The 12,500-nt window shown below is 46.0% G+C and overlaps 1 protein-coding gene and 2 pseudogenes across 1 annotated transcript in view; 1 reads left to right on the plus strand and 2 right to left on the minus strand.

Moving 5' to 3' along the window:
- LOC137983427 (uncharacterized) overlaps positions 1-12,500 on the minus strand; it is a 38,004-nt gene that overhangs the window by 17,079 nt on the left and 8,425 nt on the right. The window contains exon 2 of the mRNA XM_068830623.1: positions 1,948-3,153. Within this exon, the coding sequence (XP_068686724.1) occupies positions 1,979-3,139 (1,161 nt within the window). The 5' untranslated portion in view covers positions 3,140-3,153 and the 3' untranslated portion in view covers positions 1,948-1,978. The remainder of the gene's footprint in view (positions 1-1,947; positions 3,154-12,500) is intronic.
- On the plus strand, positions 7,092-10,890 carry LOC137983034 (uncharacterized; annotated as a pseudogene).
- The window catches only part of LOC137983463 (uncharacterized), a 5,460-nt pseudogene continuing 5,071 nt past the window's right edge, over positions 12,112-12,500 (minus strand).

Here is a 12,500-nt window from a genome sequence, read left to right on the forward strand (position 1 = left end):
AACAATTATAATCAATACCTTATTTACTCAAATAAGCACCATGGTGCTTATTTAATTTTTTGCGCCACAAGTGCGGCGCTTATTCGAGGGCGGTGCTTATTTAAACACTGTACCAGACAAATGTACTTTTTCTATATTTTTTATTCAACGGTACACTTTCTATCTCTTAATTTTCCTATGGACTGATACTAAACTGATAGTAAACCTATAATTACGAGAGAAATTCTCGCGGTGAAAAAAAAAACCCGAGAGTTTCATGATAACGAGAGTGAAAATATCAGCGGTGAGAGCAAACTCCTTTGTCGTTTTGGAACAATTTATAGTGTTTTAACCTTTTTGTCCCAGATGTGGCGCTTATTCGAGGGCGGTGCTTAATTAAGGATGGCGCTTATTTGAGTAAACACGGTAATTACCAAAATGTTAAGAAGAAATGTACTGCATAACAAAATCTCCAAGAAATCAATAAATACCATATAAATCTAGTACACAGGTTAAAAAAGGGGAAAAAAAGAAGACAAAGTCATAAGTAGGAGAAAGTAAATTCCAAATTTAAGTAATTGAAGTGCATTGCACAACATAACAAGTTCAACAGGATTCCTTGCACATAGAAGTCTAAAGGAAGACAATCAGAGCATGAAGAAACCTCAATAGACCATATTCGTACTCTCAGAGTTGGACTGGAACTACAAGTCGCAAAATTAGTGGAGACACTTCACCTTCCTCGAGCATTATTAATTTAACTATTATCTCCCACACTGCAGCACCCCCCCCCCCCCCCCTTAAATCAAAACGGGGTGAGGGAGGGGGGAAGTGGGAAAGGCTGGAATTCTAGATAAGGTGGGTATTGGAAGCTAGAAAAGGGGTTTTTTTTAAAGGGAGTGTCTCAACAATTTTGCAACTTGTTGTAGCTTCATCAAAGGTCTTTGCACTTGAAAAGATTCCCCTGCATTAGCCTTTATTGCAAGCTAGTTCTAGTCCAATACTGAGAATAGGAATATTTAACAATTATTCTTTGAAATCAAGGAGAATAGTGGTAGGATATTTACCGAGCCGCAAATATTCACCGAGATTGAAAAGAATAATTGCTTTAGTATATACTCACGAAGTGATCTCAACAACAATTGCCGAAGAAAACCGTCCAAAGTCGATTTAATTCACATCTCCATTCATGCGTTGATGCGCGTTGAAAACATGCAAGCGGCACAAAGCATGCGCAAAAGTGTTTACAGAAGCTTCAAATATGGAAAATCTAAATAACCTTTGTTAAAATCCTTGTCACAAACAGTAAAATGGCCATTTAACACTGTTTAAATATTCAGCGATCTAAATCGAAAGTCTGCTTGTTAAAACATTTTCGCCATTCAATCAAAGTTTTAGAGGTTCATTTGAAATGGAAACTGAAAGTCCATTTGGTAAAGGATCCACATGAAATGGCGGCTTTAATTGAGGTAAGCGTTGGTTTGTTGTACATGTAAAATGACTCGTCTTGTTTCCTTGCAGCCATTTGGAACTTTCTGAAACATTTTTTTAATTCCTTGATTTCAGTAAACAAATTTGTTTTGCTGAGCGACAAGCCCTACAAGATAGAATCCCTCCGAAGTCAAACACACCTTTGAAAACTTTCAGGCCAAATTTAGTGCCCCTTTTGTATTCTGTGGCTCAGCATCATCTTGTATTCTCAATATTTCCGATTCATAAAATAATGCTAGCGAGTTTACGCCGGCCATTTGTTTTGTTTGGATCATGCGTTATTCACTCCGTAGGGAGTGAATAATGCTCAATTACTCCGAGATAGCTAAGCAATCAGATTGCTTGAAACACCAAGATCATTGAGTGAGTATACATGTATACTAAGGCCTGTTATGCTGGATGTGTATTTTTGTGGATCATGAAATGGACTCTGTTTTCAGAATGAAGGAAAACTCATAAAAATAATCATTAATGTACCATTGTTGCAAAGATCTATGTTAACTTCGCCTCAGCAGTGGTGGTGGATGAGCTGCCTCTCCTGCTCTGATGACACCAAAATTGTGGTAGCAGCCATCTTCCTGAGAGGGGTCGATGTCATCCTTATGTCTGACCTCTTGCCAGTCTTGAGCCAAAATTCGGCAATACGATGCCCGATAGTTCCATCACTGAAAGCCTTGCCACTGTCTGTGAGAAAGAGTCTATCATCCGGCGATGGAAAAATCAAGCGCACATGTTCAACATAAATGGAGACCTTTTTCTCTAGAGAGCGTGACATGGCGATAGGAGCTGGCCCCGCAATAGATCGTTTGTGGCAGGGTGCATGGACTGTGACCGTGCCAGTTGCCTGGTCGGTCTGACGATCTTCATAGTCCTGCATGGTCAAGGTCTCTAGCGGACCAGGATGTTGGTCATTCTGAAGCTCAAGACTGGCAACAAGATAGTCCCGCACAACACAGAACTCTTGTGGCGAAAGTTTGAGCTTGGGTGCTTCCTTAAGAAGCCTTAAGGCACGAGTGGCAGGTTCTGTGCTGTCAATGTCAGCCACACCTTCACCTGTTATTCGGGTATTCATTTCTTTTTGTCTCCTGCGCCATTCCTCAGTGTCATAGTTTTTTCTTATCACTGCCCGCCATGACGTCATTTGCTCAGAGTTTCTAATTATTTGTTGCAGGGTTGGTGGTGAGAGGATGAAGTTGTCATCAGTGTAGTACTGTTTGCCCCTTGCAAACTTGTAAAATTTCTCCAGTGATGTCTGATACGATATGATCGTCCCTGGACGCTTCTGCCTGCTGTCCAGAAGAGGCTTAGCCCACTTCCAAACAGCACTGGCCTGCTGATTTACGAGGCAATCCAGGGAGTCATGATCCGGATTGATCCGCTGGAGCATCAGGTGAATTTGACGAGTGTGCTGCTCTGCATATTTGGGGGGACAGTGCCTTCCCACTAAGGGTCTGCAGGAAGTCATAAAACCCAAGGAGCCATGCCTCCCTGATTGTGCTAGGTTTCCTGCATCTGAGCAGTTCTGTGATGGACTGGCTACTGTTCCCCACTGGTTCCATGTCCTCGTCAAATTCACTGTCATCATCTGATCCATCGACAACTTCAACGCCCTCATGAGAAACACTACCAGTAGAATTTCGAACAAAGTCATCAGCACTACCAACATCATCACCAACGTCACCACTGAGATAGATAGAAAAAGAGAGAACATGATTTACTTTAAATAGAAATAAAACATATGTTCCTATGGGAAATCAAACTTGATAGCATAGTAGTTTGTCTCTTGTATGTGGTACAGGAGGGTGGATCGGAGAAACCATGTTATCAGGAAGGTTAAGTAAAGACAAAAGCAGAGGCGATTCAAACATTACATCCAAACAAAACATAGCGCTATCATAATAACCAAGTGGTCGAATAATTAGACTGTGGGACTTTTGAGGTTAAAGCTGAATGAAATTATGTAAATTAGAATGGATGTGGGCCTGCTGGGGCACCATTGAGGTTAAAATGTAAGTGGACGGGTATTCTGTAATCTAGCATAAGAAAAGCAGTGACTGAGGTTTGTATCAAAACAAGGTCAACTTTAACCTACAATCAGGAGTAGTTTTCTTTAGAGAGGGCGTGACTGTCTAAAGAAAAGTATGTCTGATTGCAGGTTAGGTTAACTCCAGCCTCCCCTCCCTTTTAATGAAAGACCTGGTAACTGAGCACAAAACTGGTCTATTTGGGGTCAATCAGTTACGGACAGTGCCTACTATTGTTATTGCGCATACGTTCTGCGCATCTCCAGATACTCTGGTTTTCCTATGGGTGATGCCTACAAATAAAGTGATATTTTTGCGTGTTTTAACCCTTTGATGTCCACACCAGCCTAAACCGGCCAGACGATTTTATTCATCAGTGGGGAACCCCTGGGAGTCAATGGGTTAAAACTATCTGTAGAAAGAAGATCTTAGTAAGTACCATTGGCATCCAAAAAGAAAATATGGGGTAACCATCTATTTTTGAGAGACAATATAGCTTCAATTTGAGAAAGAATGTTATACATTGCCTTGTATTTTAAAGCTTTTTACAAATATTATTCATCAATTATCTTTGGAAATAGCACTTGTTAAGATCTACATTTCCTGCATAATCATTTACTGGGGCAAAAATACCTTTGAATTAGTAAGCACCATCCTTAAAATAAACTAATTTTTAAATTAACAAACACCATATCTAGTCATCAAGTTAAAAACTACATATAAACCTATTTATGTACCAGTCAAATCGAAGCTTCAACATCCCCCCCGCCGGCATTTGAATTTTAGTTCACATGTCCCCCTGGGCCAAAAAGCTGTTCAAATGCCCTCATCCCCTGGGAAAACTAGACACTCCATGAAGTGTACACTGAGTTGCCTGTGGTACGTGTTACACAGAAACAGAAGGCACTGAATTGGGTGATATTGAACTGCAGCGTTCCAGTTAATTTTTTCAAGTGGGAGGTCATTAAGACCATTTGAGAGGTCACCCAGACGTCATGCCAGCAGAGGCCCGTTGGCTCACATGTTTAATTATTTTGTAATGTCCTGTCCCATGTTGAGGTCTTTTAGTTTTTTTAGCTTTGGTAATAAATTCAGTTTAAAGATAACAAAACGCGCTCTTGAGTAGAATTCACTCGTTTCTTCTTTAAATAAATGTGACCTCACACGGGAAAACGTACATTAACGTTTTAACGTTAAACGGACAAAACTAACGGCTAACTAACGGACGGGTATTGGAAGCTAACGCTACCTAACGGTATGCTAACGCTTTTAAAGGCACTGCTAACGGTTTGCAAAGTCATGCTAACGCATTGCTGCAAGCGCTTAATGGTTAAGTCAGTCCGACTAACAAGCGCTTCGGAAGCAGCTTAAAGCGTTAAAATGGTCAGCTAGTGAACGGCTAGAGGCGTTAGACGGTCAGTGAATAGAATACGTGAAAGCTTTTAACTGTTGGAGGAAACCATTTATCCAAAAACTAAACTAAAGTTGAAGCGTAAGCCTAACCGGCGAGCGATAAATAATTAAGTGCTGCAGATTTTTAACCCAACGACATCCAAACCGGCCGTAACTAGCCGTGTGCGACGACCCTGGAATTATCAGGGCTGGAAATTGCGACCGATACGGTCGCCAATGCGACTAAAACTTTTAACTTAGCGACTGAAAATTCGAGTTTAGTCGCCACTTTGGCGACTGTTTCTCTGATAAATAAAACACTTAAGGTAAGAAACAATTTCCTTAGTCTCATTTCTGCTTTTCTGCAAAAGGAAATGCAAATTAAATCTGTTTTCCTTTTTCAAAAAAACTTGAATCGCGACCTCCGAGAGGACATTACAGCGGCTTTCGCATGGTGATCGATGGCGCAACATTTTGTTGAAAGGCCGCTGAATTTAAAAGCATTCTGTTGCAGATTTGGTCACAAGGAACCGGCTTTCACCCTGTCCTCGATCAAGTGAGACGAGTCTACACCAAAAGTCATGAATTATTTATCACAAGAGAAGGATACACTGAGCGATTTTCGTAATTTGCTGCAGTCTAGAAATTCCCAGGAAACAAGATCGTTGTCAGAATGCAAACAAGAAGCGTTTCAAAGCCTTTCAAAAACGTTTGTCCAGAGCGTACGATTTCCTGCGTGCGATGTGAAAGATGCAGTTGTTCCTAGCCAAAGTAACCCTGAAATGATCTTATTACTTTGTTCGCTTACTGCTTACGATAATTCGCTCCGACGAAGGGCTAACGCTCGAAACGTCAGCTTTCCAAATCTTTCACGGTGGCTATTTGACCTTTACCAACTCGTTTGATAAAATAAATTACTGTTTACGATAAGATTGTCACACAGAAGTGTTCAGGAGTTTTTTCTTTCGTGCTTTCATGTTTTAAGTCATTCAAGATCGAGTATTTCGGTCTGTCCCACAACTGCAGCTGCCACAATCTACCAGAAGCCGAACAACAATGCTAGTTAAATGAGGCTCTAATCTGTGTTTCTGTTCTTGTACTAGCTGGCGACTGCATTTTTGCATTTGGCGACCATTTTTTCTTTGATAGTCGCCAAAAGGCGACTTGCAATTTTTTTTAATTTCGAGCCCTGATTATCGTAACCCGCAACAACCATGGCGGCTTGATGTTAGGCCTCCACTCAATGTATTTTCTTGTTTTGTTGTTATGGAGATTTAGGAGGATAATTGACCAATCATTTGTTGTCTTGTGAGCATATTTTGACAGCTGATAAGAGACTCAAAAAACGAGGTCTGGCTTTCGATCGCGCGATCGAATAACACTACACGAAAACCACGGCTGATGCAAACTATGGGGATATCGCTACTTTTTAATGTGGCTAAATGTAATTTAGGCTAAGTTAAAATCAAGCCAATGCTGGTCAGCGGTGGTCTGGGAATCAGGCGCATTGAGGTGACATACGGGGTTTCTCGATTCGCACGTGCTGGTCGTTTCTGCTGTGTGAGGTGCTGTTTGTTTCAAGCAGCAAGCGTTCAGTTGTTCCACTTTTTTCGTCTTTCCGTCGTCCTCGCCGTTATGACCGCCCGGCAAACCAACAACAGCTTAGCAGCGGCTCTCTCTTCTCTCAGTGCTCCATCAGCGCCGGTCTCCAGTACGAACACAAGCGGTACGTCTTCAATTGTGTCTTCGCAGTCCAGCGAGTCTGTTGTTGTTTCCTCGCCACTGGTGAGCGTTCCGGCTTCGGCAAATCCACTTCCGACGGCCTCAACTGCTGTTCTTTCACCTGATCTGGTGTCTCTCATTAATCTGGCTGTTCAGTCGGCTGTTCAGGCTTCGCAAAGGCAACCAGGACCAGCGATTGCGGATCCCGTCTCCTGTCCTGGCGCCAGTTCGTCATCTGCATCGTTGGGCGGTTTAGCTTCGACGTTTTTCGCCGCTGGAACGGGCTTTCCGCCTTCCCTTTCAAGCTCGGCGACCTCAGGTAGGCTTTCTCCTCTTGTCGTACCTACTTTTGTATCTACTTTTAACGCTCCGGTCCCGGCAATCGTCTCGTCTTCGGGGCAGGCTTTAAGTGGCGTTTCTGCTCAATTGCCGCCATCCATTGCACCGCTGTCTATTGTGAACTCGTTGGTGGATCAGCTGTTCGTCGTGGGCCCGGGCTACTCTCCCGTTCCTGCCAAGCTCGTTACGCAAATCCGTGGCGGAAAATTCGTTGACTTGTCGGAACTTTTAGCGGCGAATTTGGTCAGCTCAGAGACCGAGCCTCAGTTAATGCTCGATGGGCGTTTGGTTTTATCAGCTCCCCCGAAGAAACCTCGTCGGCGTATCGAGGATATCACCACTTGGACGGAAGCCTTCACGGTGTACTCGCTTGTCCTAACGTCGTTTTTCCCTCATCGTTGGAAAGATTTAACGTTGTACAAGTTATTAATCTTGCGGATTTCTCGCCAGTTTAGCAGACGGGTTTGGCTTGCTTACGATAAAGCTTTTCGCGAACACGCTGCGGCGACTCGGTTGGCCGATTGGTCGACCATGAACGCACAGCTCTTCACTTTTCACGCCGGTGGTGCTTCTCCTCGCAGCCCCAACCTCGGCATGTCGCCGGATTCCTCTGAACCAGTGGGTTCCAGCTCTTCGAGGATCCCTTGTATGTCCTGGAACAAGGGAAGGTGCACCGCCCCTTATACGATTTGCCGCTATTATCATCGTTGCAGCACGTGTGGCGGCGCCCATCGTTCCGTATCATGCAGTTCTAGACCAGAACGTAAGCAGGAGAGTTCTGTCAGGCGCAGATCTCGGTCTCCGGCATTTAGTGCCTCAGCTGGCCAAAAAGCACGGCGTCAGTAACGATTGGCTCCAAGAAGTTTTCCCCTTCTCAGAACTTTAGAACATGTTGCGCGTACTTCGTTCATTATGTAGTTAGGCTTTTTTTTTTTTTTTTTTTTTCTTTCGCGCCTTATTCGTGGCCTTTCGTTTCGTTCTAGTTCATGTCTTTTTTGTATTGAGTTTTTTTTTTCACCTTATGGCAGGCAGACTTCTTTATACTGCATGCTTTATCGATTGTTCAGTTTTGTTAGAATTTTTCACGGTTTTCTTTGCTTGCCCCTGTTGTGCTCTGGGCTTGTTGAATTAAACTTTTCTCACTGTTGCTGTGTTGCTGCCCTTACTTCAGGAAGGGGGGGGGGGGGTAGGGTCGTTAGCGGGGAATTACCATCTCTCATTCTGTTTCCTTCCAGTCTCCAACCCCTTGCCCCCGCTGTCCGTGGTTAGCCCTCTAAAGCCTGAAGTGTTCGCTGCCAAGTTGTCCCAACATCCGGACCAACATCTTGTCGCCTTTGTCTTGGACGGCCTCAGGAATGGCTTTCGCCTGGGATTTCAGCATTCCAAGAAATTAAAATCAGCTAAGTCAAACAAGGCCTCTGCTAATCAACACTCCGAGGTCATTGACCGCTACTTGGCTAACGAGGTCTCCCTTGGGAGGGTTGCAGGACCTTTTTCCTCCCCACCTTTTCCTCATTTGCACATTAGCAGCTTTGGAGTTATCCCTAAAAAGGGTCAACCAGGCAAGTGGAGGCTCATAGTGGACCTGTCATCCCCCGGTGGGCTAAGTGTTAATGATGGCATTGACCCTGACGAGTTTACCATGCAATACATCACGGTTGATCAGATCATTCGTACGATCTCAAGCTATGGCTTAGGTGCCCTGATTGCTAAATTCGATGTTGAGGCAGCCTACCGCAACATAGCTGTCCATCCATCTGATCGATATCTCTTGGGTATGAGATGGCGGAAGCACTATTATTTTGATTTAGCGTTACCATTTGGCCTCCGCTCTGCTCCTTATATTTTCAATTCTGTGGCGGACATGGTGGAGTGGATTCTCCTACATACACACAATGTTTCTGCGCTGTTACATTATTTAGACGATTTTATTACTGCAGGACCGCCGGGTACTAACCAATGTGCTGAGAACTTAGCCACTTCCATAGCTGTTTGCCGCTCCTTAGGACTTCCACTCCACCCGGATAAGTGCATTGGCCCGTCCACGCGTTTAGTTGTTTTGGGCATCGAGTTAGACTCAGTGGCTCAGGTGGCCTGCCTCCCCTTGGACAAGCTCCTTGCTTTACAGGTGCTGCTGCAGTCGTGGCGGAATCGTCGCTGGTGTACTCGGCGCGAACTGGAGTCCCTCATTGGCCACTTACATCATGCCGCCAAGGTCGTGTGGCCCGGTTGTACCTTCCTGCGTCGTATGATCAATCTGCTCCAGTGTTTTCGTAAACGGGACCATCCAATCCGCCTGAATTCTGAATTTCACCTGGATCTTCAGTGGTGGTTTCAGTTTTTGTCCTCTTGGCTTGGCGTCTATTTTTGGTTGTTTCCCGGCATGTCGGCCACCCCTGACCTCGAAGTTACATCGGACGCATCCGGTTCCCTTGGCTTTGGTGCTTACTTCAATGGGGAGTGGTTCAGCGGCGCATGGGTTTCTTCTCAAGCCTCTCACTCTATCGCCTATAAAGAGTTGTTCCCGATTATCATTGCCGCTCATGTTTGGGGGCCCCACTTCGCCAGGCGCCATGTTCTGTTTCGCACCGACAATGAGGCCGTGGTTTATATCCTCAACTCTAGAACATCCAGGATTCCCGTGTTAATGCGCTTGCTTCGCCATCTTCTCGCCTCAGCGGCTCGTTTCAATTTCTCCTTTGCCTCTCAGCATGTTCCGGGGGTTCATAATTGCATTGCTGACGCTTTGTCCCGCTTTCATTGGCAGGAGTTCTGGAGGTTAGCACCCCAGGCTCAGTCGCTTCCAGTGTCCATTCCACCTCATCTCCTGGAAGAATTGATCAGCTCTCATTAGAGCGGCAGTGCCAGTTCCTGTTAGCCCATGGTTTGGCTGACTCCACCCGGAGATCTTACGCATCTGGCCAGAGGAAATTTGTCAACTTCTGTGCGCATTTGGGCAAGTTGCATCCCAGTGGCTCCCCGTGCCCCACCGATGAATGGACATTGTGCCTCTTTGCCACTTTTCTGGCGGGATCGGTTCAGCACTCTTCAATCAAAGTTTACCTTTCAGCAGTTCGTGCCCTGCATATCGAAGAAGGCTTCCCAGACCCTCTGGTGAACTGTCTACGTTTGCAGCGGGTTCTTCGTGGGATCAAACGGACCCAAGGTTCCCCTGAGGCTCAGCGCCTTCCTATTACGGATCACATTTTGATGATCATCTTTAGGTCTTTGGATTTATCAATTTTTGACCACTGCATGTTTTGGGCCGCCTGCAACCTAGCATATTTCGGCTTCCTCCGATCTGCTGAATTTACTGTTCCTAATTTGGCTAGTTTCACCCCGGCACTCCACTTAAGTGTCGGTGACATTTCGGTAGACTCTGACGCCAATCCTTCCTGCCTGCGCGTGCGGATTAAAGCCTCCAAGACTGACCCTTTTCGGAAAGGCTGCTTTGTCCACATTGGCCGGGGACGCTTTCCTCTGTGCGCCCTTCAAGCTGTTTTGGCCTATTTGGCTGTGAGAGGGAACTCGGGTGGCCCTCTCTTTCTTTTCCAGGATGGTCGGCCCCTAACTCGCGCTGTCCTCACTGCTCGTCTCAGAGAAATCCTTGCTGGAGCAGGTGTGTCGGGCAATTTCTCCAGTCACAGTTTTCGCATTGGTGCGGCCACGGTGGCAGCTCGCAACGGCATCCCAGATCACCTTATTCAGGCCTTGGGTCGTTGGTGTAGTTAAGCTTACCAGTCGTACATTCGCACTCCATCCGAGTCATTGGCTTCCCTCTCTTCTCATCTCGCGTCTGGCTCAGTTGGCTCGTGACCCGGGTATACGTGGGAATTCATGCGGATCACAGGAAATCATGCGGATTGCAGGAAATCAAGCGGACCAGTCCTCTTCCGTTTTTTAGGGTCACTTGTGGCTTGCTTGCGCCTGCCTGCGGTGTCTGGCCAGGACTCCTTTAATCAATCGGGAAGTCCTTGGCGATTTCCTGGTTCAGTTCCTACATCAGGCAGAACCTTCTTCATGCCTCGCGGCCGGAGGAGCTGTGGCGGACCTTGCCTTTGTGCCTCCTTTTCACCTTGCCTCGGTTAGCAGACCTCTCAGTCTTATTTCATGATCAGCTTCACGGTACTCGGGTAAGTGTCGTCCAGTGTCGTGTCTTGAGCTGGGGGTGGGTGCTTGTGTGAGTTTGGGTGGTGGCGCAGGTTCCACGTCATCCCTGTTCGCGGCCCCTTCGCCTTCCAAGCACCCTTGGGGGTGGTCTTTGGGTGGTGGCCGCTCGCAGAGTTGCCGTGGAGGCCTGTGTGCTCTGCTCATGGCCTGTGGTTCAAGCCTCGTTGCTCGCCCCGGAATCGCCGCCCACTTTGGCAGGCACCATCTCCAAGCTCGTCCATTGGCGATGAGTTTAAATGTGGCTAAATGTAATTTAGGCTAAGTTAAAATCAAGCCAATGCTGGTCAGCGGTGGTCTGGGAATCAGGCGCATTGAGGTGACATACGGGGTTTCTCGATTCGCACGTGCTGGTCGTTTCTGCTGTGTGAGGTGCTGTTTGTTTCAAGCAGCAAGCGTTCAGTTGTTCCGCTTTTTTCCCCTTCCCTTCCCTCCCTCATTGGTGGATTCGGTAAGTATAGGGTTGGTAAGTATCTCCACTGACTTGGTCAGTGTGACGGTGCCTGGTGGGTGGTGGCCGCTCGCAGAGTTGCCGTGGAGGCCTGTGTGCTCTGCTCATGGCCTGTGGCTCAAGCCTCATTGCTCGCCCCGGAATCGCCGCCCACTTTGGCAGGCACCATCTCCAAGCTCGTCCATTGGCGATGAGTTTAAAAGGATTCCGAGGATAAAGGCAGCTTTTATGGTTTTCCTGTAAGAAGAGGGGATACTAGTGATAGCAATTTTGATCATAGAAGATGGCTTTGAGTCGCGAAGAAGACGGTGACAGCCAAGGCGTGAATGATGACACCCATGCTGAAGGAAAAAGCTCGCTGGAAATGACCAGCTCGATAATATTCAAGTTCCAGATTTCGTGGCAGCCACTGGCGTTTACTTTGTTTTAGATAATCTTAATGAATTAGATATTTTTCTTAGTTTTCATAGGAGATGATCTATGGGAATTAATGGTAACTGAAACTTAGTTATGCCCGTCAAATACCTCCGAGCGCACTGCCCGTTTTCATGAAGTAAGCCACGCAGAATAACTAGAATGCATAAAATTCCCTGGGGGAAGGACCTCCTGATTCTTTAACAACATAAACGGTCGTTCTGGGCTTGTGACGAACTCCTTGCAGAAGACCATTCCTGGACTGTCCTTTGAAAATCTAAAGTGCTGATATTTTTTTACATTCGGGATCTTCTTGAAATAGGGTTCCAGGAAGGACGCCCAGTTATAAACAGGAACGAATACTCTCCCGTCATGAGTTCCCACCAGTTGAGCTTTGTTAATGCCAACATTGCTTGAAGTTTCAACCATCCGCGTGATTTCATATAGAGACGAAACGTAGGTGACTTTGTCGGCTTTTTTGAGGATCCCGAAACAACGGTCGGGGCCAAATTTGGTGTGAC

Source organism: Montipora foliosa, chromosome 13 (assembly GCF_036669935.1).
Source record: "Montipora foliosa isolate CH-2021 chromosome 13, ASM3666993v2, whole genome shotgun sequence".
NCBI classification, from domain to species: Eukaryota; Metazoa; Cnidaria; class Anthozoa; order Scleractinia; family Acroporidae; genus Montipora; species Montipora foliosa.